This window comes from Cercospora beticola, chromosome 4 (genome assembly GCF_033473495.1).
Source record: "Cercospora beticola chromosome 4, complete sequence".
Taxonomy (NCBI): Eukaryota; Fungi; Ascomycota; class Dothideomycetes; order Mycosphaerellales; family Mycosphaerellaceae; genus Cercospora; species Cercospora beticola.
Window position 1 is genome coordinate 1,343,987 of NC_088938.1, and position 25,191 is coordinate 1,369,177.

Below are 25,191 nucleotides of genomic sequence, written 5' to 3' on the forward strand. Positions count from 1 at the left end.
GAATCTGTTCCTCCGGCCATCACCGCTCAGTAAACTGACCTTCCCCTGGTCGACGAACCGTCGCCGTATCATCAATCTGCTGATACATGCTCTCGATGTTCGACTCCCTCTTATCGTGCAGGGATGAAGCTTTGGAAAGTCTCATCGCTTGGGCAAAAAGATCGCGCCAAGGCAACAGCCATCGCATTACATAGAGATAGGCCTCAAAAGAAAGCAAAAGGAATCTCTCGGCGACTGAAGTAAGCTCCCGTCGATATTCCGCTGTGGTAACATGCAAAGACCCTGAACTATGTTCCGGGCAACGATCTTTTCGCCTTGTGCATAAGTCGCAGCGCAGAAGCGTATACCTTGAAATTCGTGTGACAAAGTTCATAAATTGAAATGTTCTCGGCGAGTATCACCATACTAGCGAAATCTGGGTCGAGAATCTTCAATTCAAGGTTTTCGGGCTGCTCTTAGGGATTGGATAGCTAACATATTATTCCACAACCCCAATCTCCCATCTGAACCGGTTCTTTGGTCTAGTGGTATGATTGTCGCTTCGGGTAATTCCCGCAGAGTTTCTCTGCATCGAAATGTGACAGGTCCCGGGTTCGACTCCCGGAAGAACCCAGTATTACGGAGCACATTTTTGCAGACGGCATATCCTGCGGTGTCCTGGTTGAATGTGGATCGAGGGGCCAGTTAGGGATGATGGAGCATATTTGTTTTGCCCCGCCGAGGGCTGGGTACCACGCCATCACCGCTTCTGCAGCGGGAGACTTGACTTCGATCGCTGAAGTAACATGTAGAGATACTATCTACAGTATGATTCAGTCGTGCACTTCGAAAAGTAGACGTAATCATGCAGACTACGCATCAAGCCTGACCGTCTTCTTTGCTTTTGTGCGCTTTAGTACAAGCAAGCTTCCTCATGTATGCGTTCTCGGAGTAATGCACCTCCAGGGAGCTGGAATGGGCCATTCATCGGAAGAGCTCAGGTAGCTAATGAAAACGCTTGAATAGCCATGATGAACAGGTGCAGCTGCGATCTTGTCGCTGTGCTCGCGTTGGCAGTCTTCTGAGTTTGCATGAACGTTCGGTCTTGATCTCGAGGTTTCGCACTGCAGGACTTCACGACCCAAGTGCACCAGTCGGCCTTTTGCGGCCCCTGCTCGTGAATAGGCAGATGCCCGCGGACAAGGCCGCCCTACTTCTTATCCTTCTTCTCGTCTTTCCCCCTCTAATCGTAGATGTCCCTGTTCTCTAATCCTCCCGCGCCTATGCCTGCAGTTCCAAGCTTCTTCTCTATCCGGTCGTGTGCTTCGTGAATCAATCCAATATGCCCTCTTAGCGTTCCCTCGATCTCGTCCGAACGGGCTGAGCACTTCATCGTATACTGCTGCAAATAAACAAACCAAAGGGGTATCTGCCATAGAAGCCATCATCTCTCGTCCAATGCATACACTCATAACCCATATCCTTCCCATCTACTACCCTTTCTAACGCCTCGCCATGCCTCGATGTAACCCATCAAACGCCACTGTAAACGATCTCAAACGTCGCCTTCTCGCATCGATCGCAGACAGCGTTAGGAGGATAGAAGTTGCCGCTCTTGCTGTTCTGCATCACCGGTGCTGCAAACATAGTGTCATGTCGCTTGCGTACCACATTCAGCGCACAACCAGCGAGGTCTAACTCGCGATTCTTCGAGGCAGTCTCGCTGACAGCCTGAGCAACGGCGAACTCGTGACAAAGACAATATTGCTCCTCGGTGCACTTCTTCTTCTGCTTGCCGGTCTTCTCCGTTTTCACTTCAATGGTGGTCGAGCCTTCTGGTCCTCGCCGCATCGCGTACACGATATGAGCCATTGAAAGCGTTCTCGGAAGCGCATTGAACCGGAGTTCGACAGAGGTCAGGAAGCCTGCAACATCCGCTCGCGGCTTCCATGTCATAATGTTCGGCGGACTTAACATGCTAAGATCAGCGAACATGCTGCATGCATTTCGCTCAAAGATGAAGCGATTTGTTCCATAGAAGATTGATAGAATCTCACGTCGCATCTGCTTGTTGGCACTCGCTGCGAGTGGCTCTTGCGGAAAGCGGCGGATAACGGTCTTGCGATGTGGAGTCAATTTTTTGCAAGGCTGGATCCGGCGAAGCTGTGCTTCGACAGGATCCTTGCGCACAGCTAGCAAGTTCCAGACGGAGTTCCGTATTTCTGGAGGTAGGTTCAGTAGGCATAGTGGTGGCGACCGACGGACAAGTGCAGCACCGCCCTTTGCCGTGAAATTGCAGGTCACCTTCGTCTTCGGCGGTTTTGGGCGCAACCTCGGCGACGAGACTGCTTTGGCGGCTCCAACGGATTGCCCCTTTCTGGAGCGTGGCTTCGAGTGCACTTTAGCAATGACCTTGTGCAGCGAGAATGATCCAAATCGTGGACCTGGCCACTGCGGGCATGTCGAAGGCAGACTGAAGCCAAATCGCCGAAACCCTCCCTCTTCGCCAAAGTTCAGCGTGCCGAAATGGTAGACGAGATCATTCAGGCTCGCCAAATAGTCTTTCGGATGTGTCAGAGCAACCAGCTGGTCGACCGCCGAATGTAGGACATAGTCAAGCTCGTTAATTTCTTCTCGCTCAAAGTCCTTGATCGACACGACTTCCATCTTGAGGCGGTTCTTGCGAATGCGTGGCAGTTTGGAAGACAACCTCGTTTGGCGTCGGTGTCGAGTTGATGTCATCTGCTGGCACGTGCCAGTGGATTGACACCAAGGTGGCCGTCATGCGGGCAATCACCTCATTTCATGCCCTTCGGAGTGAGCAAACTCAGGACAACGAGGGATCTAAAAGCGTGTTGTTGTGTGAAATCGGCGTGCGTGAGACGAAAGTGAAAGAGAGGTTCCAAAGAGAAAGCAACAGAGGTGGTGTAAGGCAGGCAGGCACGAGATGGTGTCTCGGCACTTCGGCTGCCTGCCGGTGCACGCGGTACAAACCCTATTCGTCTCCTTCACGTTCGCATCTCACTTCTGCCTTCACGTCGCGTGCTTGTGGCTTCACCGGCGTGCACATGTCAAGACGAAAACAGTTAGGAATTGTGCCTTTGGCGTGCCGGAGCCTGAAAAACATGAATCGACTTGAGCCAACTCAGTGCCAGCTCACGTCAAAGTGAAACCTCTCCTATCAAACGATTGCAAGATACGTGTTGATGGCTCAGTACTACGCTTCGTTATCCATCTAGCTTCATTCTCGAGTGCCAATGGAAAGTCTCAGTAAGTAAAGATACATTAAAGGGGAAAGGGCCGAGAATCAGAACTGTGTACCAGACAAAACGTGAGACCATGCTCCAGCATCGACTACAGGCGAACGCAAGCGCACAAGTAGAAAGTACTACTAGCTTCATGGAAACCTTGACTGGAATTAGCGATGGAAGCACCTGGCGACGACGGGTCGTCGGTCTAATCTGCCTTCGCAGCCTTTCACAATCGGCGAACGCGACAAACAAAGCCGCAAGTGAGATACAAATGGGCACGATTGATGCCGCCTGATTGACACGACATCTGCCCACTTGAGTTGACCTGGCACAGCAACATTGAGCACGACGACAACAACATCATGCGATACAATCGCTGCAGGAAAGACGAATTGGTCAAGTTCGCCACCGATCGCGAAGTCGTGGTCAACTCGAAAACGGAAAAAGGCCCAACCAAGAAGGACTACATTGCTGCCCTTGTCAAGGCAGATCAGGATGCGACATTCCCGTTTGAGAACCTTGCACCAGGTAACTCGGGACTTCGCCCAAGTATCAGCTGTATCACACTAACACACCCACCCAGAGCTTCGGAACATGGTCTACGCAGAGCTCCTGACATTGCAAGACTCATTTACCTGTTTTCCTCAGATCTTGCGCACTTCTCGCCAAATCAATCAGGAGGCGACGGGTTTGCTCTACAGACTCAACTATGTTGATGTCGTGATCAAGGACTCCGGTGTGTGCGCACATGGCCATCGCTGTGGATCATTCACGCCGCATATGTTGAGACTACAGCCAGACACGCATTTCACGGCATTGAAATGGCCCGAGTTCCTTCGTCGAGCTCACCACTTGCGCGTGATCGTACCCGACGACATCTGGTCTCAGTTGTCAGTCGGCGGTGCGGATCAGCGGATCGGATGCATCGCCAATACGCTGTACTCCCTTTGTCGCATGCTACGGGAAGGCAACAGCGTGCGCCATTTGCGCATCATGGCCCAGCCCGATGCGGCCAGCGCGATGGAGAGCATCCAAGCCATGTTCTATCCATTGCGAATGCTGGGAGGAATGACGCTGGAGATAGTCGACGGCTCTGGAACCTCGCTCGCCAACTTCTACACCGACCAAGATGCCGGCATCGCGATTACGAGCCCCGAAGCACACATACGGCTTCTTTACGATTGCTACTTGACAATGAGAGCGCTCTCCGACGGTCTAGCAGATCGCAAATTTCCCGGCTTTTATCCCTTAGAGCGAGCTGCCACAGCATTTCTCAATGCGGTGTCTGCTGCTGGACCGTGGTCGGAAAGCGATCGTGACAAGACACCGGCCTGGTTTCATGCTCTGCACACTGCTGTAGTGCAGGTGAGGACCACAATGGAAGCCCGACATCAACCCCGCACGCCAGTGCAGCACGAATTATTCTCACGAGTATATCGTCTGCTCGCCTTGGAAGTCGACAAGCCAGGTTATGGCCGCAACCCGCTAGTTGCACCGGCGCCTTGGCAAATCAAATCGAGCTCCTCTGGCGAGAGATCTTGATCTGAAGGAGGCGCCGGCTGCGAGTGATTGGTGTTCAGGACTGTGTAGATTGATCCGAACATCACACGAAGCGGCCAAGCTGAGCGGCCAAGCTGAGCGCGTTCGATTCATCCATTCGCATCGAATCAGCAATCTGTCAGCTCAACAAGAACAGCAGATCTGTTCTGGAAGAAGCCAGCAGAGGGAGCTTGCGGAGCATACCGTTCAGATGCTGCCGCCAAGTAGCGATCCTTTGTCCAGGGCTCAATCAGCTCATCGGGTGTCTTATTCCAAATCTGCATGCATATGTGCAGAGTCAAAAACTGTGTCCCCATCGCTTTTCGTGTCTCAAGTTTCGCCGTAAACCCAATCTGTCGTGACCAGGAGAAATTTCTTGAATCACCTGGCGCCATGATAAACCAGGAGTCAACGCCAGATACAATATGTAGAACTTCAAGTGCGGTGGTACCAGTCAACTCGAACACGCCTAGCTCGAGTGGCGCCCATGGCCGATTGTACCCTACCACGAAAGCGAGATCGGGCAGCCAGTCGCTCTTATATGTGATAATGCCACAATCACCTTGCGATACGAAAACATCTTCGCTCTGCAGCCATTTGTCCTGAGGAAAGTAGTCACCACGCTTCGGTAGAGGCAGATCCGTGTTACCGTCGAATCTGAGTCTGATCCTTGGTGCCGAGGAGGCAGCCTTGTTATTGTACCAGTCTCTCGGAAGTGCAGAAGCCGGTGGCACTTTGCTCACGCTTTCTCGGGAGATAGTAACAGCGTTCTTCACGTATCCTTGCTCCAACAGCAATTCTTCCGAGACGATACTCATGCGTGACAAATGCGTGGCAGAGCAAACTTTGCTGGAGCTTGCAGGGATGGAGTTGCCACTGAAATGAAGCTTGCTGACGTGTGGGTAGTCGTTGTCGATCGCGATAGCACAGCACTCATAGATGTGCTCGACGAGGTAACCTTTATCGCCCTTCTGCCCTCGACGTCGCACCGTCAGCGCCAGAGGCCCTTCGCAATCTTTCCTGAAGGCGCAGTTGAGGATCGGGTGGTACGCCGAGGGCATCTTGCCGCACCTAAGAAGCGGTAGGCGAAGTCTGAGGCCCAGATTCGTAAGTCCATACGCTTCCACCCAACCGTCCACATCTTGATAGTGTTGTACAACCTCATTGTTCAACGCATACTCAAAGTGAAGTGGGGAGGGTGCCAGGAGCTGACCTGCAAGATGCGTGTCGTCATGTATCATGTCTTCGCTAGATGTATACTCTCAAGCAAAGATGGAATGATCAGTCGATCGAAGGATACTCTCTTCTTGCAATCGTCGAAAGGCCAGACGCCCTTCTCCGTACAATAACGGCATATTCACGCCAAAGATTCCAAGCAGGCAATATACTTCGTCCTCCAGTCGCGTAGTTCGGCGTTGGGAAGCCCAAGACATACGGGTAGCGACACTGAACTCAGAAGGGCTTGCCCGACGGCGGAGGACAGCGGTGCTGATGCCAGTCCTCTGAGCAATGGCCTCTGTCAGATCTTTGTCATCGCCTAAAATGCCGAGAGACATCCAGTGCGAGTTCAGAAATTCGAGGCGGGTCGGGGCCAATAGTTCTTGCAAAGTCCAACCTCGATTGAACCAAGTACTGCGACAGATTGCCGCTATCATGCTTTCACTTCCGGGCTGCTCGTCAACATCGGCAAGATACACCTTGCACACCTGTGCATTTTGATAGTAGCGAAACATCGAGTTGATGGCCTCCGACAGCTCTGTCGGATCCTGCTTGTTGATGCAGCAGGTGTCTGCCCATGCATATCGTTGATTGATTCGAAACACCTCAAAACGATTTGCCTCGTTGCAAAATGCTGTGATCTTTTGAATGCCCGGTGTATCGCCCTCGTGTTTGCCGGTAAGCCAGTCGTTCCATTCCGAAAATGTTACTTCCTTGCCTTGCCATGTGTGTGACAGGATGGCGTAGCTGGGACATTCTTGCTCTGCAAATTGCTCCAGCTCATATGTCTCGACATTGATCAGTCTCATGTTTCGAAAACCCGATATCTGCTCTTGGAATACAAGCAACAATTATTAGTGGAGCTACAGGTCAGCTTCAAAAAGAGGGAAACGGGCGACCACAGCTGAAATGTGGTGGCGTTGCCGCTAATGTCCAGCTGAATGATTCGAGCCACAATCTCCAGCGGCTGGAAGAAAACGTTTCGTGACGACTGATTTCAGCTCTGTCACAGCAAGTATTCACGAATAGCAGCTATTGCTGAGCTCACCAAGCGTGTGAAGCGTCGTTGGCCATCATGGTACCAAACGAATGCGTGGTTCAGCTTGGAGAGCAATGGAGCAGCCACTCAATGTCAGTCATGTTGTTTCAATGAGCCCTTTCAACGCCCAAGTTCGATCCGGTGATGCCAAATGCATGAGTGTAGGAGGAGAAATGTGCAATGGTGAATGGCAGGTGAAGCAGGCGCAGGCAGACAGGGGTCCGCGGACGGAGATTGCCGGCCACGAATTTGGGAGTTGGACTGGAGCTGCAGCAAACTTCAGCGAGCTGCAACAACAACCTCTCGACTCGCCCGAGTCCATCTCTTCGCGCACCAACACCGACAGCAGCTGGATGAGTGCCTATCTAGGTCTCGCCACACTCTCAGCACGCTGATAACAGCGCTCCGCCCCCACCGATCTAACTCGTAGCCTCTCCTCGAATCGCCCGCGAAGTCCGCAGGATTGGCTAGTAAGAGCTCAGACAGCACAACACACGTGGTCAGCACAGCATGTCTGACCGTCGCATGCAGTCAGGACGTGACGATCGACGACGCGACCACCGACGTGATGAGGATCGCCGCGACAGTCGCCGCTCGCGCTCGCCACATCACCGCCGACGCGACGGACCAGAGATAGACAGCTACTCATCGAGCCGTGGTTATCGGGAGCGAGAGCGAGAAGAGCGCTACAACGGCGGCGGAGGAGGAGGACGCGAGCGAGATGACAGAGACTGGAACAGAGATCGTGGATCTGCGCGCCGAGATGCCAGACGCGATGACGGCGGTGGCCGGCGCCGTGATGACCGCCGAGGAGGCGAACGCGAGGACTTGTTCGCTGACAGACGCGGAGGACGACGTGATGATCGCGACCACCGTGGAGGCCGAGGCCCCAGAGACGATGACAGGCGAGACCGTGGCCAGGATCGCGACGATATGAGACAGCTCGAGCGCCAGATGAAGCGCGAGAGTGCGTCTCCTCCACCCAAGAAGCCACGAGAGCCGACTCCGGACTTGACTGATGTTGTCAATATCCTCGAGCGCAAGCGTCGTTTGACGCAATGGGACATCAAGCCTTCCGGGTACGACAATGTAACCGCAGAGCAGGCTAAGCTATCCGGCATGTTCCCACTTCCAGGCGCGCCTCGCCAACAGCCCATGGACCCAGCTAAATTACAGGCATTCATGAACCAACCCGGTAATCAAGCAAGCAGCTCTGCGCTCAAGCCCTCCACAGCACGACAGTCCAAGCGTGTTCTGCTTTACAACATCCCAGCCTCTGCCACTGACGAAAGCATTGTTGACTTCTTCAACCTTCAGCTGAACGGACTCAACGTCACTCGAGGTGCAGATCCTTGCATTTCTGCTCAGACTGCGAAAGACAACAGTTATTCGCTAGTTGAGTTCAAGACCCCAGAGGACGCCACTAATGCCATGGCTCTTGATGGTATTGTCATGGATCCGAACGCGATGGACACTAACGGAGATGCCAATGGCGCTTCCAAGGGCCTCCAAATCAAGCGACCCAAGGATTATATCGTGCCAAATGTCACCGACGATACGCAGCACGAGGCCGGGCTATTGTCTAACATTGTGCCGGATACACAGAACAAGATCTCCATCACTAACCTGCCTGCCTTTTTGGGCGAAGAGCAGATCCAGGAACTGCTCATGTCTTTTGGTGAGCTCAAGAATTTCATCCTTGTCAAGGACCAGTCTTCGGGCGAAAGCAGAGGTATCGCTTTCTGCGAGTACAAGGACTCATCCGTCACCAAGACGGCCGTGGAGGCGCTCAATGGAATGGAACTCGGAGATGTCGCTATGCGTGTGAAGCTTGCCAGTATTGGCATTCAGCAAGTCAGCAGCGAAATGAGTGTCAACGCCATGAGCATGATGGCCGGTGCGAAATCGAGCGAGTCGGACAACGGACGTGTGCTCGCCCTGATGAACATGATTACGCCCGAGGAACTGATGGATCCTGATGATGCAGATGGTAAGAGTCTACTGACCTCCAGCACAGCCCCGCATCCACTAACGCAAATGCTACAGAAATTCTCGAAGATGTCAAGGAGGAGTGTGCCAAGTATGGCCCACTACTCGAGGTCAAGATGCCACGCCCTACTGGTGGTTCTCGCCAAAGCAACGGCGTTGGCAAGATCTATCTCAAGTACGAGGCTCCGGAGCACGCAGCAAAGGCTTTGGCTGCATTGGCAGGCCGCAAGTTCGCCGATCGCACGGTCGTCGTGACCTACTTCGGCGAAGAATACTTCGACGTCAACGCTTGGTAAGTCCACACCCAATAGAGTCGCTTCTCTTTCAGTGTGAGCGGCAGCATGGCAAAGGCGTTGGGGTTGCGACGGGAGCGAGCAGGATATTTCGATGGTTGAGGCGGAAGCGAAAAGTTTCGAACATGGCCGTGAAAAGTAAATGCGTTCGCAAGATTGAGAAGTTGCTCTGTCGCGAGCAGAAGAACATTGAGACTGCTGTACCATAGTGTGTGAGCGCTGCGGCGCGGAGAAGTGCACAAAGGATCAAAAGCGGTATGGCCGCCACATCGGATTACGCTCAAGTTGCGTTGCAACACATGCGATTATCACGATGTTGAATGCAATGCACATGATATGCTGGTGCCTGACCTGAAACTTGCCGTGCCTGAACTATCTTTGTCTGCGCCCAAAAGCGGCGGCGTTGCAACTCAGCCACTCCTCGAACGTCGACACGATCGCCTGCGACAGATCGCTCCCTGATCGGCGCCGTAGCTCTCCACCAACATTTCCCACCTCACGTCCTCCTTGTGCCCTCTTCCTGTTTCGTACATTTACTCCTGCACACCCACATCGCAATCATGCCCTTCGGCTTAAGCAAAAAGGACAAGGAGAAGGACGGCGATCTCGAAGCCAAGAAGTCATCCCTCTTTGGCGGGCGCTCCAAGGGCAAATCGAGTTCGCCTGCTCCCGCTTCCAACAACCCCTACGCCGTCCCACCAGCTGGCAACGATCCGTATGCGAAGAGCGGCGGCAATCCATACGCCAACCAGAATAACAATGACCCATACGCGAAGAGCGTGAACTCGACACAGCCGCCGACAAGTTCGTTCGGCAACCTCAGTCTCAGCAGCGAGCAGAGTGCACCACCTGCTTACGGAAACAGCGGCAACGGACCTGCACCCAATCGCTACGACAAGAGTCCTGTGCCGCCTGGCGGATATGGAGGAGGCCCTCCGCAACAACGATTTGGAGGATCAGGCAACTCTTACGGACAAGTGGGAGGTTATGGCAGCGATCCATATGGCAATGGACAACCCGCACAATCGCGTTATGGGTCTGGTGGTTACGGTGGGCTAGGCCGGACCAGGAGCAATGAGACCATGGATACCCAGGCAGGCCGTGACGCACTCTTCGGCGATGCTGCCAACAGAGCACAGAGCAGACCGGCGGACTCGACAGAGCCACAAGGCGGCGACAACAGCTACAACAACACAGGTGGATATGGCTCAAACGATATGCCTGACGGCTACGGGTCTGGACCTCCGCGTGAACTCACTGCGGAGGAACAAGAAGAGGAAGATGTCAACGCGACGAAACAACAGATTCGATTCATCAAGCAGCAGGATGTGGCATCCACTCGTAATGCACGCCGCATTGCTGAGCAAGCGGAGCAGACAGGTCGCGAGACTCTTGCCAGATTGGGCGCACAAGGAGAGCGTATCCATAATACGGAACGCAACCTGGACATGGCTTCCAACCAGAATCGTCTTGCAGAGGAGAAGGCTCGTGAGCTCAAGACACTGAACAGAAGCATGTTTGCAGTTCACGTTGCAAATCCGTTCACAGCCAAGAAGCGAGAAGAAGCAGCAAATGCCATTGCGCTGGAGAAGCATCAAGCGGAGAGACGACAAGCCGATGCCACGCGGTCGGAGGCATACAGCACCCAGGCGAGACACCAGGCTCAGCAGCGAGATTTGAATGGCAACGTGGTCAGGACCAATAACCAGAAGAGTCTTGCCGATCGTGCCAAATATCAGTTTGAGGCTGACAGCGAGGACGACGAGATGGAGAACGAGATCGAAGACAACTTGTGAGTAAAAGTCCTCTTTACACGCAAGAGAACTGCATGCTGACTTTTCAGGGACGCCATTCATCGCGGTGCTCGAACGCTTAACCAGCTGGGCCAGGCCATGGGCAACGAGATTGACTCGCAGAACAAGCACATCGATCGTATCATTGGAAAGACGGATAAGGTGGACGACCAGATTGCTGTCAACAGAGCGCGTCTGGATCGCATCAGCAAGAAAGGATAGATTGGCAGTAGTGTGTTGATCGTCAACTTGAGAGTAGCGGGCATTCCTATACCCCTTCAAGGCTGACAGTGGCACCACTTGAGGATAATAGATAAAATTGAACTATTCAAGATGTCAAATAAGCACTTCCTGCTCAATGCACAATTTCTATGCTGCAGCATTCGAAAATGCACAAAATTGAATCTTCACATTGGGAGGAGCGGAGTGCTGTCCGCACCCTTGCACCCCGCTGCTACGTCAGAGCAATGCATCACCAGTCAACTTGATGCGAATTGTGAGGCTGGACAACTCGACTTCACTTGAACATTCCTGCGTGCGCAGTGACAGCCTGCTCCGCGCACTCTTCTCGGAAGGCGCTGCGCAAAAAGCCGAAATCACTTCCGTGACTGTTTGCTCAACACTGCACCCGGCCACGCGACCAGCTTCCCGCGCGCTGGTAGCTGCTCGAATGCGACTCATATCGAGTCGACCCTCGATGAAGCTGTGAGACGACTCCGCCTCGCTCACGATGCCTCCTCGCTACTTCAAAAACGATGCGCCGCCTGCGCGACGAGGTTGGTTACCCGGGCTCATAGTGCGAAATGCACCCGCTAACCTGTAGCTGCAGATCCTCGCCGCCAGCTCGAAGCCTCCCTCACGCGCCTGGTAACCGAACATCCTCCTGCGAGCATCAAACCCGGCGGAGGGCTCTTCAAGGGCCCTGTGTCCGTCGCCTATGCCTTGCTCGTCCTGCAGGGCATGTACCCGGACTTCGAGATCGAGGGCCATCCGCTCGGTGTTTGGAGTGCTGCCTACCTGAAACATGCGCAAGATCATTTCGCTACGTATCCTGGACCTTCGATTGGCAAATGTGGTATAACGGACGATATTCTTGCTCTCCTTGCGATTGGGGCTGCGAGCTCGAAAGATGCAGACATGGCCTCCAACCTTTGCGACTACAGCGCAGAAGCACTAGAAGAAGGAACCGAGAACGAGCTGCTATATGGGCGTGCGGGATACCTCTATCTACTTCGACTGATCAAGGCGAGCTTCGTGGATGATGAGAAAACGTTGCAACTCATTACAGACACGCAAGACGACGTTGTGGATGCGATACTAGATTCTCCACGACCATGGAAGTGGCATGGAAAGGCATACATTGGGGCTGTGCACGGCACAATGGGAATCATCACACAGGTCGTGTTGACGAATCCACAGAAATACGCCCCGAAATTGGAAGCTGAGCTGGCAGTGCTGCTTACTTACCAGTATGATTCTGGGAACTTCCCCAGCAGCGTGCCACCTGAGCGAGATCGTCTGGTGCAGTTTTGTCATGGAGCTCCAGGTGTGATCGCAAGTTTGGAGTCGATCAAGGAGTATTTCCCAAACCTGAAGGATCGTATTGAGAAGGCCATCACGAAAGGCAGAGAGTGTATTCTCGAGCGCGGGCTTTTGACCAAGGAGCCTTGCTTGTGCCACGGCATCAGTGGCAACGCAATTGCGCTGGAAACCCAAGATTTTGAGCATTTCCTGACGTACACGACCGGGCACGAGATGAAGTCCATGGAGAAGGATGGTATGCTAGAAAAGTCCTCAGCACCGGAATCTCTGTTCCAAGGCGAAGCGGGAAGAGCGTGGACTTGGGCTGTCAGTGAGAAGAGCTTGCCAAAGAGAATCCTGGGCTACAATGACTTGTGATGCCTTAGCATCATGCATGATTCACGATCACGAAGCATCTGATGGTTACGAATGGGTAATGGTTGTCTGGAGGGAAATGGCGCACAACATCATTTGATGCTGCATCATGGCGCTCGTGGCATTGCTCTGCAGTCCGCAACCAAAACGACAGTGAAGACGATACGCATAATGAAATCCGTCAATTTCAAGATGCTGCGTCATTGCGTCTGCCAATGCTTCAAACTGTTCCACACTGACGATTTGGTAGCCGGCAACAATTTGGTCATCCTGACATGCATTCCTTGCCCTGTCCGCCGGTCTTGGCAACAGCACAACCTGGATTTGAGAACAAAGAGATGACGCCCAGAAAACGCCAAATGCGAACAGAATGAGTGAGGTCAACTACGACAGCGTCAAGTGACTTTGCAAAAATTCCCCCTCTTCGTGTGCTGGTGTTGGAACAAACTTACTGCGCTTTCCCAACCGAAGTGTCGCCAACGCCCCAACTACCAATCAGCTAGCCACAGATTTGCCAATTGGAATGTTGGCCCATGCAGAATCAAGCAATAGCGGTCTACCAACACCACCAACACGTTGATTCTTGGAAAGCTTCGAAATTATTGAGGGGGTGAATGGTCAGAGTCGCTTCCACTATTCACCGTTTCGCCTCTACGATCTCATGATTTATTGAAAATTTCAGTTTTCTTGCGAGTGAAGGTGCTACAGATACCTTCCTGCTTGGCACTTGCCGAGTCGGGACCTGGACCTTCTCAGTTGCAAGCAAGAACCTGGACCTTGCTGATCACAAACTAAGGTGGTTGCACTTTGGACTTCCATCTTTCAATTCTTTACGCCACAGGACGAAGCAAGCAGAGAACATCGACTGCATCAAAACGCCAAGCATCAAGCATTGCAACTATCCGCAAGACCAGATTCGAACGTCGCCGTTCCGCCATCGAGGAATCTTCAGATGCTTTGAACACATCTCAGCGGGACTGCAGTTATGGCCTCACTGGCCAGCACTCCAAACTCGACTGCCCCAACATCAGCGGTCAGCTCGCCGGAAATCAAAATCACCGATGATCATGGCAGGGGAACCGCAGTGCATCTACCCGACCCGATGACAGAAGACACACTGAGCACGCCGCGATCCCGATCCATCACCATCGAGCTTCCCGGACAGGAGAGGAAAGAGCATCTGGGCGTCAGACCTTTACCAGTGAGAGCTGCAAGCTCGGAAGCGACACTGACACCTGTTGCAACGGTGAAGCCCGCACCAGCTACACTTCAACCTGAGCTCCCTGCCACCAATGGGAAGCCAAAGACCAAACAGTTGACTCGAACGGGCTCCAGTCATGGCTCTCTACGGATGTCTCTTAAAACTATGGCGAGTGCTGGTCTCTTGGCACCCAAGAAGAAGACTGCTGCCGAAAGTGGCAAGTCATCAGTCGCGGATAGTGGCACAGCGAGTCCAAACCGCGTTGACACGCCCGAAGTCAAGACCATATTCGCCAAAAAGACCTGTCCGGATCTCGATGCCGTCAGCCGTGCTTTGGAGTCGTTGAAAGCTCAAGCCCGGGAACCAGAAGATCCTCTAGTCGTAAATCTCAGATCCCTGGAGAAGAAGATCCAAGGCGCTCGCGAAGATTGCGCGAAGCTCTTAACTCGAGCCATGCAAGCGCGAGACCAGGGAAGATACGAAATGTGTCGAGCACTTTGCATTCAGATCGTACACAACCAGCATTCGAAAGTGGAAACGAAAGTATACGCGTACAATATCCTTTCCACGCAGGCTTCACCTGGACAAGTCATGAATTTTCTCAATGACGCTGCGAAGTTGGTAAAGCAGTGTGAGGAGGGCGAGGAGAAAGATAAATTGACTTCGGTGGTCGCTATGCTTCAGGAACGCGGGTTGGCGAAGGAGAATGAGCGAGAAGCTGCGAAGCAGGAGTCGAATGGTAAGGTCAATGGGTTCTCTGAGGATAGAAAGACTCCGCCGGCGAAGAGGACCAGTGCTGGAAGCTCGCCGTCGCCGAAGCGGGGTAATGGAACGATGACGCCCAAGTCGGAGAAGATCCTGAGCTGGGCTTCGCCGGGAAGGGCGAAAGCTGCGTCCTAGGAGGCTTCGCTGGGGATGTGATCGTATGCGATTAAGCGGTATTGAGTAATTTGGTCAGCACTTCTTGCTGGACCGCGACAGCGGGCGCTGCATGTGGAATAGGAACTCTCACTTTAGCAAGGCGTTTGGCGTTACTGGTATGATCATAGGCGGTTCAATGGAGTATGCAAGCTGCTCTTGAGCATTAATCAAGTACCACTTTCAGCGTGGCGCTCAATTTCTCCTCTTTCGCTTCGCCCTTGTGCTCTTCTCCTCCACTTCGAACACCTTACTCTCCTCATCGTCCACATACTCCCGCTTGATCAGCTTCTCCGTTTTCACCACTCTTCTCGTTGCATCCTCTCCACCCTCGCCCTCCTCTTCCTTCACCACACCTTCCTCCTTCTTCACCCCCACAACCCTCTCACTAAAAGCCTTCAAATTCGCCGTAAACAGAATCGACTGTGCCCAACCCGCCTCTTTCCCCCACAAACTCCTAAACTTCGCTCCAATCGCATCATAGGTGACCTTTGTCAGACTCGCATGTTTGCCTTTCCCAAACTTATAATCCCGTTGCGCAATTTGCCAGACATGAGTATCAACAGGTACAGCTTCTCCCCAGCCAAGTCCCATGAGACATACGCAGTCTGCAACTTTAGGTCCGACACCTTGCAGAGTCAAAAGCGCTTCGTGCGCAGCGCGATAGCCTTCGCGACCTTCTGGGAGGAAAGGACCTGCTGGAGATGGTGAGACGCCTAAAACGGGAGATTCAGGATTCCGTAATGAGTCGAGCCAATCTGGGTCGTCTTTTTCTGTGATTAGGCGTGCTGTGGTTGCGATGTATTTTGCTCTATAGCCGAAGCCGAGGTTTCGGAGTGTTTGTTCTACGCCTGGAACGGAAAGTGCTTGGGGTGTGGGGAAGTCGTGGTAGGGTTCGTCTTCGAGGTGGCCGAGGAGGGGACCGTAGTTGGAGCAGAGTTTGTGGACCATTTGGGAGATGCGGATGATGTTGTTGTTGGATGAGCAGATGAAGCCTACGAGTGCTTCCCAGGCATCTTGTTTGAGGATCCGAATTCCTGTGAAAGCGGGCGCTCGACGGGCGAAGTTCGCATCGTTGGAAGACCATTCTTTGTAGAGGTCTGTGAGATTAGGCTCCAGATTCAGGTAGTGTTTGATGAGGTCGAGAGTTTCCACTTCGTCTTTCTCGCCACCTTCGGGCAGGCTTGGCGGGTTGGAAGAGGGCGGTGTTGGGGGCGCCTCAATCTTGATACTTTGCGGCGATGGCGGTATTGAGCGGTAGTATAAGTACTCTTTATCTTGGTGTAGAGACAGGATGCGATTGTGTAGCGCGATAGACCAGACGCCGAGATCGTTCTTGCGCCATCGGAAGGACTGGCCACAGCGGAGTGTGGTGTTGATACAAAGTTCGGAGAGCGAGATTGGCAGCTTCTGCCATTCAGCCAGGTTGAGTGCGCCCATCTTGTCGAGATTTTGTGGGTTTGCAAAGTCGTGTAGAGTGGTGTCGCGAAAAGACGCGAGGTCGACAGGGAGGAGCGCGTGGCGATTTAAGGTTGCGCAGGGTCTTCGAGGTGCAGATTGATTGGCCATTATTTGCGCCCAGTAGCGGCAAGAACTCCGCAAAGTCTAAGTTACAGCGCTGTGGTGGAAGGCTCTGGCCGAAGCTGTGTGTACAAGTATGTATAGGGAACAGCATCTCGATATTGAAAAGTTAAAGGCAACTACAGAATTTCTATTTACTGCACCGAAGCTTATCATAATGTTCCCAATCCAACATGCCAACATCAAAACTTGAAGTCGTCTCAATCATTCATCGTCAATCTTCTCCCGTCTTAGAACGGCCAATTCGAAATCTGCCCTATACTCCAGCCCGGGTTGAATCAAACAAAGCCCTCATCCGACGTCCTTGACCAGGGGTGAATTCGAAGAGGCACGAATCATAGCTGTAGTCCATGTAGTTGTTGATACTGTCGACTCCTTTAGAGCGCGGACATGAGTTCTTGTTAGTCGGGCATCCTGTCGTAGGTGTCGATTGGCGAGGGGTATCGCCGACGCGATCGCCTTTCTCATCATTGCAGTTTGCACCTTCGAAGACATGGTACAACCCAAACCACTGCGACCATGTCAGCATTCGGTATAACATCGCTGGAAAGAGTGTGGCTTACATGACCGACTTCGTGGACTGCTGTTAATCCCATGTCATAGTACTTCGCGGCTCCTCCGGGCATAGAGTCTGCGAGGTTGATGCAGCCATCAAGCATTCGCATTTGCTTGGAAGGATCGCTTGTTGGAAAGTAGCAGAAGCCAAGTAGTCCGTCGCCTAGGTCCGACAGGAAGTACAGATTGAGGTCTTGGTATCTGCCACGTTGCAAAGCTTGCTTCATGTCGGTCTCTTCGCTGGATCCTGCGGAAGCTTTGGCCCAGGATTCGTCAACAGTGATATCGAAACCGACAAGCTCGAATGAGAAGCCAGTCCCTTTGAATGCGTCATTCATTACGGAAATCTGATTCTGGACCATTGCATTGTTATATCGTCCTCGCTTGGATTGTGTTGAGACCACGTGCACATACACTTCGACTACTCGGGTTGCACGATCTGTTGGTGTCTCATGATGGCCGCGGGAGAACTCGTCCAGTACGCGACGTTGTGCAACTGTAGGGTTTGTAGCACACCGAGTATACTGGTCGACTTCCTGTGATGGTGCGAAGCCCGTGTGTGCGGTACTGTTTCCTGCCTCCGATGTGAGATTTGTTCCGAGTTGTGGTGATCGTCGCCAATGAGCAGAAGTAAATGCTGTAAAGAGTGAGAGTTGTATGAGTGTAATCGACTTCATGTCGGCAAAGTGCGTCAGTGTCTGATCTACAATCGTGATGAAAGAAGAAGAGGCTGAAGAGGTCGCATCGGGGTGTTTAATACACAGCTCATACTTACACTGCCACCAGGCTGGCATGTTCGAAATGGCTATGGCATGGACCATCATGGCGGGAGTTCTAGATCAATCGCCGTTGCGCGTCGGTCGTCCTCGCTGGTGGTTGGCCCAGCACCGCCCAGTAGTAGGTGCTGGCAGGAGACGACCCCTAAACCTGATCGGCACAACACGTGCGCGGCAGGGTGCTCGCGTGGCTATATGTAAAGACGTTTACCCACGAGAAGAGACTGCCGCTGCGCTGGGAGGCAAGGTGATTCGGTCGACTCTTGAGACATTGCTGGGTGACAACAAACGGTGGAAAACGGCCAGTCTGGATTTCGTTGTGGCAGGTTGTCATGGCACCGTCGCGAGGCTTGATGTGCATTGTAGACGTACGTCTCTCGAGATGCACTGCAATGGCAATGTTGTTGTTGTCGATGAAAGATGTGGGCGAACAGGTGGAAGTGCAAGAAGACGGAAGGCTTGCGATACGGAAACTCAGTTTCATTGGTTCACAACCCCTGCTGCACTAAGTTCTGTTCGTACTTTCCAACCTCATCCGCCGGTGTTAGATTCCCAGCAACATCACCAACCTGATCATGGTTTTCTCCTGGAATCGCAACCGTCAGGATACTGCGACCGCTACAAATCCCGCCAACGAAAACATATCCATTTCTAACTTACTCAACCTACCCGCCGAGATACGGATCCGCATCTTCTCACATCTCATTCAGGTAGCACCAGCAACTTCAATCCCACATCGTGCAGCCGCTCATGAGCAAGGCTACACAAGCGGAGTCGGACACGTAAACTCTGTGCAATATGGCACAACATGGCGATCCGTCACAATCGCAAAACCCCCAGGTTTCGCTCTTACCGCACCCGCCATCCTCCGGGCCTCAAAATTAATCCACAACGAAGTCATGGATTTACTCTACAGCAAAATGCTCTGGGTGATCAATATCCAAGATCTTCGACCTAGTTCTCAGGTCCCTTTTGGATCGGACGACAAAACAAATGGCATTGTCGCTTCGCCTGAGAAGAAATCCATGTTTTTGCAATGGATTGACCATGTGCATGTCAGGCAACATATTCGGCCTGAGGAGGATTTGATACAGAAGGCGCAAACACTAAGGTCTCTTTTGGATTGTTTGAACGTTCATCGGAAGTCTTTGCAGGTTACGTTTCATTTCGATTCTATTCATCTGGTCAACGATCCGGAGTACCCGCGGGAGAAGAAAGCGGAATATAATTGGAAGTTGTATGAGAATGAGTTGAGGCGTATGGATCTGGGTGCGACACCGCATTTTCGGGTTAGTTCGTATTGGTTGGAGTCGGAAGGAGAAGAGAGGTTTGCGCAGTTGGCGGCGAGTGTAGGAGGGTACGTACCTCGTTGCCGCTCGAGCTGACAACGACTATTGAGCTAATGTGTCGCAGTGAAATGAACAGTCGAAGCTACATATATTGGTGAAGCCACAATTGAAGACCTGAGGAAGATGACGAATTAACTATGAGCCTGGAGAATATCACATTGCAGACCTGTTGGCAGCACATCTCGCGTTCACTCACTGCCTTCCACCGGACTCACTCCCAGAACTCCGCCCGACCCTTGCCCTTCCAGCGCCCCTCATGCTTCTCCTCAGCCGGCTTCAACCTCCAACACCACCGCTGAGGATATCCTCCCAACCACGGCCCAAATATGGCGATTTGCGGTAGAACTTCATTCAGATGTGCCTCCGGCTGCTGCAACGCGTCTGCCAAGTCTGAGGTTGTCCAATATGGTCTTTCCGCAAAACCAACTTCGAGCATGATCAACAAATCCTCTTTCGGGATGAGATACTCTTGCTCATGCAGTGTGTCAACGGGCTGTGTGTGCTGGGATTCATGCGCATCGAGATCATCGACCTCTGTCTCCGACCGCGCTGACCCTTTCGCCTGAGATGCCGATATTTCCGACGCGGGCAGAGTCTCAACCTTCCCCTTCGCCTTCACCCCAAGTTGTCCCTCCCCCAGAACAGCATTAGCAAAAAGCCAGTGCCCCTCACACTGAGAGATCATTTCATGTGAACGTGAAGCCTGGTCTTCGGTCCCAAAGTCGACGTCCATCCTAGCAGTCTCCCGCACATTAGAGCTCGTATCCCTACGCTGGTCATCAAGATCTTGAAGAATTCGTTGATGTCGGCTCGTTCGCTGAGCAGAATTCGTTTCTGCAACTGTCGTATTCCCTTCGTCTGCAGCATGACTTTGTCGCACAACCTTCGGAGTTGCCAGTGCAGTCGATGGGTTGAAGCCCATTGCCTTGTCCTCCATAGCCTTGAGTTTCGTCAGCGAGGGCATATCAATCTCGTATGGCCGGTTCGTCATTGTTTCCTCCCACCAGCCTGTCGTTCGTTGCTCTTCGTGACCTCGCTTCGAACTCATGTTCCAGAACATCAGGACAGAGCGGACGTCATGTAGGCACCGGCCACAACATGGAATGCAGCGCGCAAACACGTTCGCATCTATCGCAATACGATGCGGCCGGGCACAGCAAGAGTCAGCTGTTGCCGTTCGGCAGAACGGGCAAACAATGGAGGCTCAGGTGGCAAGCACAGCAATCAATGTAAGTTTGTTCACATTCTGTCATAGCTGCATCGCTATGCCCGCTCTATTTGCCCATACATCGTGAGTTCCCACTTGTGCCGCCATAATCATACAATCTAGTATCGTACATTCCATGAAGTCCAGGTAATTTCTCGACAGTCGAACCTAACTCGCCGCTCTGTTCTTCTTGCGCAAGCTTCCGATGCGCTTCTTCAGCCCAGCACGAAGACCACCACTGTCGCTGCGATTGCGACCGGTGTCAGCGTCGTGGGTATTTGCGTAATCAGCGTATGGCTCATCACCAGAGATGTTGACGGGATCGTAGCCATCCTTGGAGCGCTTCTTGTCTGACATTTCGATACCATTCTCGTTGATCGTGTGGTTCTTCATGGCTCTGTCGAGCACGAATTCATCACCTTTGCCTTTGAGATCGTCGGGATGATAGTCCTTGCCGGCCCACCTGTGGGCGCATTAGTCATATGTCATACATCAATTCGAACACAATACATACCTCTTATAGCCGGGACCGTCCGGACCGTCCTCGTGCATCAGATCTGCACCTTCCTCGTAGCGGTAGACTCGCCCCAAGCGGTCCGGAACGCCCGGAGGAAGCTGTGCCACGCCATCCAACGGACGGTGCCTCTCGATCGCATCTTTAATGTTCTCGGCAGGCGTCGCCTTCAAGGTCTCCGCATTGCCGTGCTGTACAGCCGCGACGGGCGAAATCTCAAAACTATTGTTTCTTGCCAGCAGTGCTGCATCGTATGGACCTTCGTGGTGGTAGGCAATACCGCTGATGGCTGGGTCGAGGCGATCGATGGTGTCTGGGCCTGGCAGGTGCTTCTTCTTAAGATGCGGGCTGCGATGGGCTTTCTTGCTGTCCCGTCGAATGATGTCCAGTGGCTGATGGCTGTTGTCACCTGGGTAACGTGCCGTCAACGAGCTCGTGCGGCGGCGATGGCGGGTTTCGCGTTTCGGCGAGGTGGTCTGGTCGTAGGAAGGAGGCGCGTCGCCATTGCCGTTGCTGGAGGAGTGACGTCGTGGGGAAGCATAGTCGGAGAAGGCTTCGGCGCGATAGTTGGGGAATGCCTCACGCGGGCTGCGACTCTGATGTTTCCTCGTGCTGGGGCTCGCGCCGGGTGGAGTGCGTGGACCGGAGGACTTGCGATAGGGATTGTTCGATCCTATCGTCGAGCCCGTGGGCTGCTGGGTAATCGAGGGAGCATTGGCTTTCTGTGCGGGATCGAAGGTGCTGCCGAACGATGTGCCTGGTCCTGTCTCGGCGGATGGCTCGGGTGCGTTCAATGGGTCGATCAAGTAGGCCGCCGCCGTCTGTGTTGGTGACGAGTGTCAGCATGTGTACAGGACAATATAATGTGAAGCTGTCGCAGTTTCATGCTCGGCGGTCCCTTGCATGGCGGCTGCGTGGGGTCACTGGAGCATACCTTGGATGATACTGCTTGGGACATGTTCTCACGCTATTCCCGTGCTATGCGATCAATTATGGTGTGAATGCAGGAGAGGAGAGAGCGAAAGAGAATCAGCAGATCCAATGCAGATGACTGGGACATGTGTCGCTCCTGCCATCAGCACGCACAGCGCATCCAAGAGCAGCTGGTGACGCGGCGCCAGAGCAGTGCCCACCGGTGACGTCCTGGTCTTCCTCACGCAGGGACGCACCAGCTTCCAGGCACTTCCGGCCCAGAACACCCTGAATTCCCCCAGCGGATGGGCCTCTTTTTGGTCCCAACACCACCTCATATCTGCTGTATCTGGCCCTGTCGTCATCAACACAAGGCAGCATCTTGATTGCAGCCTTCTGTTGAGCGAAGACATTACCATCCCCAATCGCGTTCAGGACGGCAGACTGGGAGCCGAGAGGAGCTACAGTGAGCTAGTTTCGCTGCCAGCTCTTCGCGGTTAGTGTCCGAATGCTGCGTATGCAAGGCACCGCGTGTCCTCGTGCGCTCAAAGCAAGCAACATATTCGGCACTTTCTTGCGCTGACTGCCCAGAGTTGCTGCGCCGAATTGTGGTTGTTGCCCTCCAAGGGTCCTGAGATTGGGCAAGACTTGGCATTGGGCACATTGCGCGTAACTTCTCACAGCAAGAACGCGTCTACCTCACCCGTCTTCTCAGCACCCAAAGATCGTCAACCGCCCGAGCAATCTCCATACAGACCAGCTCAGCCTCATCAAAGAGACGCGCCGTGAGCACAGCATCATGGGACTGGTCAACTACTCCGACAGCTCGGAAAGTGAAGCAGAGCCTGCCTCGAAGAAACCCAAGCTCGAGACTGCGCGATCCAACGTACTGCCTCCACTGCCACCTCAATTCCGTGATCTCTATTCATCGACAGTCCGAACGAGCACACAGGACGATCCTGCCCTTCATGGTGGCCGTAAACGCGTCACACCTCATGTCGCTGGCAATTGGCCAACGCATGTCTACCTAGACTGTAAGGAAGCGTGATCCATGTCCTGAATCTTTTCTCGCAATCGAAATTTCGTCTATACTAACACACACGGGAGGGACACCTCGGCCAGAAGAGTATTCGGCATTACAGCAACTGATCTCTCACATTCAGAAGCCTTCCGGCCAGGATACTGTTCACAGTCTGCTGGAGAACGATCTGGGAGTGCGGCAGCCGCTGCACGTCTCACTGTCTCGGCCACTCAGCTTGCAAACCGACGACAAGGACGTCTTCCTCGAGCAAGTGAATGAACGAAGCGCCTCGTCCGAAATCTCGGCATTCGCGGTGCAGCCGCTGGACCTCGTTTGGCATCCAAATGAACAAGGCACGCGTTGGTTTCTCGTACTTCGATTGCAAAGACCTGCTGGCGACGAGCTTAGATCTTTGTTGAAAATGTGCAACTCTGTCGCAAGCCATTTCTCGCAGCCACTGCTTTATTCGGACGAGGCCAAGCTCAGCGAGACATCGACCACTGATGCACACGACAGTTTTCATATCAGCATTGCTTGGACCATCCAGTTGAACCAAGCGGATGCGACGTCTGGTCCTGTGACGGTTAATCTTCCTAACGCACTTCTGCAGACAGTGACAACGAAAAGCATCAATGTCTCGGAGATCAAAGTGCGAATCGGACAAGACGTCAACTGCATACCATTACAGCAGGCGCGGAAACGTTGAGCTCGCACAGTGCTTGAACGAGCACAACTTCATCGGACATCGGGCCAATCTGCATCGCTCCAGGGTCGACCACCTGTTTGCTTGGCCAATGCATCCACTGTCGTCCACTCCCACCGACTTCCTCCAGGATTGACCAACTCGTTCACATTCCAGACTCCATACCGTCCGTGGTTCGCTTTGCCTTCTGCCATCACACACCGGAGGTAATCCGTGCGTTTGGATCCAGCGGCTGTGAGTACGCTTGCCTTGAACGCTGCCAGAGGGAGTTCCACGACGCGGATTCTGTTTCCATTTTCTCGGCTCATGATTGTTGCGACATCCGAAAACGTCGCAGTGGTGCCGCCAATGTGCACTTGGTCTGGTATCCGCGAAAGCTCGGTCAAGCACAATTGGACAATTGTGCGAGCAAGATCACGGACAGAAGTGAACGAGATGGCAACGTCTTTGCTTCCTACGCACGCATACGTCTGTCTTTTCGAACAGAATCCGAGCCACGGACCAAAGGCCTGTTCCAGCAGAAGGCTCGCGAAAATCTGGCAGACTTTAGTCCCTGGCAATTGGGCACGAGCCAAAGCAACGTTGCTCTTTTTCCAGTCCCACTCTGCAAACCGGAAGTCGTGAAGGTTGTGGTCAACGTCGAACTCTGGCGGGAAATAGATCATGACTTTGGCCTGAGCCATGGCCGCGATCAGTCGCCTGCTGAATTCTACCCCGGAAGGACCGACGGCATCGACAACAATATCGATGTCTTTGAGGCTTGCAATCAAATCCCGTTCGTCACACTGGCGGATCACTGCGTTGTATTTCTGCCACCTCTGCAACTTTGTGGCACGCCTTGAAAGCAGCACAACGTTCCGGAACTTGGATCGGGTTCCAGGATCGAGCAAAGCTGCGGCTATGTGCTGGCCAAGGTATCCGGTCGCTCCGAACACCGCTATCGTTGGCTTCACGAGTGCCATCTGAGCCCAGAAAACGATGCAGGAATGAAGTCGATGAAAGTGCTGTCTTGACACTATCTTGACGTCTCGGCTGGCCGGGGATTTCGCCGCTACAATCAGCTTGTCGCGGTGCTCAACATTACAAGAAACAGCTACTTTCTGATCCCTGCACGTGAGAACTTCCAACATGCTCCCGCAGTTCTCTGCAACTGCCTATCTCGTGCATGTTCCCGCCATGTTGGTTACCAACCACAGTGTGACAGCTCTTTCGTGCTTTCCTTAGCCGCGGGCTTGACGAGCCAAAGTCAATCACACTCAGTGATCCCTGCTCCGCTCCGGCAACAGTGCAATACTTCCGCTCTCCATCCGCATATGCGCCGCGTGCCGATGGTTAAATGAGAAGGCTGATCACATATGATGGTTTTCACATGCCTTATCATTGCGGAGAAGGCGGGGACGCTGCCAAAACTTCCTCTTGTGCGACCTGCGGTGATCAAGTTTTCTGTGGCAATGCGG

General features: G+C 53.2%; 14 protein-coding genes and 1 non-coding gene across 15 annotated transcripts; 8 read left to right on the forward strand and 7 right to left on the reverse strand.

Annotated features, from left to right (window-relative positions):
- The first annotated feature begins 510 nt into the window (after nt 1-510).
- On the forward strand, nt 511-612 carry RHO25_006161. Its single transcript has one exon. It is a non-coding gene; the product is annotated as a tRNA-Pro (tRNA).
- Nucleotides 613-1,512: 900 nt separating this feature from the next.
- RHO25_006162 (uncharacterized protein) lies at nt 1,513-2,646 on the reverse strand (the record flags this gene model as incomplete). Its single annotated transcript, XM_023597010.2, has 1 exon — nt 1,513-2,646. The coding sequence occupies one exon, from the start codon at nt 2,644-2,646 to the stop codon at nt 1,513-1,515; it is 1,134 nt and encodes a 377-aa protein (XP_023452549.2).
- Nucleotides 2,647-3,592: 946 nt separating this feature from the next.
- On the forward strand, nt 3,593-4,772 carry RHO25_006163 (uncharacterized protein; the record flags this gene model as incomplete). The annotated part of the gene is made up of 2 exons (XM_065602749.1): nt 3,593-3,758; nt 3,814-4,772. 2 exons carry the CDS (start codon nt 3,593-3,595, stop codon nt 4,770-4,772), a joined length of 1,125 nt encoding a protein of 374 aa, XP_065458821.1.
- A 125-nt stretch (nt 4,773-4,897) lies between these two features.
- Nucleotides 4,898-6,796, reverse strand: RHO25_006164 (uncharacterized protein; the record flags this gene model as incomplete). The annotated part of the gene is made up of 2 exons (XM_023597011.1): nt 4,898-5,982; nt 6,205-6,796. The coding sequence occupies 2 exons, from the start codon at nt 6,794-6,796 to the stop codon at nt 4,898-4,900; spliced, it is 1,677 nt and encodes a 558-aa protein (XP_023452550.1).
- Nucleotides 6,797-7,536: 740 nt separating this feature from the next.
- RHO25_006165 (uncharacterized protein) lies at nt 7,537-9,311 on the forward strand (the record flags this gene model as incomplete). Its single annotated transcript, XM_023597012.2, has 2 exons — nt 7,537-9,016; nt 9,073-9,311. 2 exons carry the CDS (start codon nt 7,537-7,539, stop codon nt 9,309-9,311), a joined length of 1,719 nt encoding a protein of 572 aa, XP_023452270.1.
- Nucleotides 9,312-9,868: 557 nt separating this feature from the next.
- On the forward strand, nt 9,869-11,323 carry RHO25_006166 (uncharacterized protein; the record flags this gene model as incomplete). The annotated part of the gene is made up of 2 exons (XM_023597013.2): nt 9,869-11,100; nt 11,152-11,323. 2 exons carry the CDS (start codon nt 9,869-9,871, stop codon nt 11,321-11,323), a joined length of 1,404 nt encoding a protein of 467 aa, XP_023452547.1.
- A 508-nt stretch (nt 11,324-11,831) lies between these two features.
- RHO25_006167 (uncharacterized protein) lies at nt 11,832-13,000 on the forward strand (the record flags this gene model as incomplete). The annotated part of the gene is made up of 2 exons (XM_023597014.2): nt 11,832-11,877; nt 11,931-13,000. 2 exons carry the CDS (start codon nt 11,832-11,834, stop codon nt 12,998-13,000), a joined length of 1,116 nt encoding a protein of 371 aa, XP_023452348.1.
- Nucleotides 13,001-13,982: 982 nt separating this feature from the next.
- RHO25_006168 (uncharacterized protein) lies at nt 13,983-15,098 on the forward strand (the record flags this gene model as incomplete). The annotated part of the gene is made up of 1 exon (XM_023597015.2): nt 13,983-15,098. One exon carries the CDS (start codon nt 13,983-13,985, stop codon nt 15,096-15,098), a length of 1,116 nt encoding a protein of 371 aa, XP_023452347.1.
- Nucleotides 15,099-15,311: 213 nt separating this feature from the next.
- On the reverse strand, nt 15,312-16,556 carry RHO25_006169 (uncharacterized protein; the record flags this gene model as incomplete). Its single annotated transcript, XM_023597016.2, has 1 exon — nt 15,312-16,556. One exon carries the CDS (start codon nt 16,554-16,556, stop codon nt 15,312-15,314), a length of 1,245 nt encoding a protein of 414 aa, XP_023452350.1.
- Nucleotides 16,557-16,953: 397 nt separating this feature from the next.
- Nucleotides 16,954-17,929, reverse strand: RHO25_006170 (uncharacterized protein; the record flags this gene model as incomplete). The annotated part of the gene is made up of 2 exons (XM_023597017.1): nt 16,954-17,208; nt 17,261-17,929. 2 exons carry the CDS (start codon nt 17,927-17,929, stop codon nt 16,954-16,956), a joined length of 924 nt encoding a protein of 307 aa, XP_023452349.1.
- Nucleotides 17,930-18,603: 674 nt separating this feature from the next.
- Nucleotides 18,604-19,475, forward strand: RHO25_006171 (uncharacterized protein; the record flags this gene model as incomplete). Its single annotated transcript, XM_023597018.1, has 2 exons — nt 18,604-19,385; nt 19,442-19,475. The coding sequence occupies 2 exons, from the start codon at nt 18,604-18,606 to the stop codon at nt 19,473-19,475; spliced, it is 816 nt and encodes a 271-aa protein (XP_023452352.1).
- Nucleotides 19,476-19,588: 113 nt separating this feature from the next.
- RHO25_006172 (uncharacterized protein) lies at nt 19,589-20,425 on the reverse strand (the record flags this gene model as incomplete). The annotated part of the gene is made up of 1 exon (XM_065602750.1): nt 19,589-20,425. One exon carries the CDS (start codon nt 20,423-20,425, stop codon nt 19,589-19,591), a length of 837 nt encoding a protein of 278 aa, XP_065458822.1.
- A 327-nt stretch (nt 20,426-20,752) lies between these two features.
- Nucleotides 20,753-22,056, reverse strand: RHO25_006173 (uncharacterized protein; the record flags this gene model as incomplete). The annotated part of the gene is made up of 3 exons (XM_023597019.2): nt 20,753-21,047; nt 21,099-21,919; nt 22,033-22,056. 3 exons carry the CDS (start codon nt 22,054-22,056, stop codon nt 20,753-20,755), a joined length of 1,140 nt encoding a protein of 379 aa, XP_023452351.1.
- A 753-nt stretch (nt 22,057-22,809) lies between these two features.
- On the forward strand, nt 22,810-23,737 carry RHO25_006174 (uncharacterized protein; the record flags this gene model as incomplete). Its single annotated transcript, XM_023597020.2, has 2 exons — nt 22,810-23,044; nt 23,118-23,737. 2 exons carry the CDS (start codon nt 22,810-22,812, stop codon nt 23,735-23,737), a joined length of 855 nt encoding a protein of 284 aa, XP_023452194.1.
- Nucleotides 23,738-23,766: 29 nt separating this feature from the next.
- Nucleotides 23,767-24,696, reverse strand: RHO25_006175 (uncharacterized protein; the record flags this gene model as incomplete). Its single annotated transcript, XM_023597021.2, has 1 exon — nt 23,767-24,696. One exon carries the CDS (start codon nt 24,694-24,696, stop codon nt 23,767-23,769), a length of 930 nt encoding a protein of 309 aa, XP_023452353.2.
- Between the last annotated feature and the right edge of the window lie 495 nt (nt 24,697-25,191).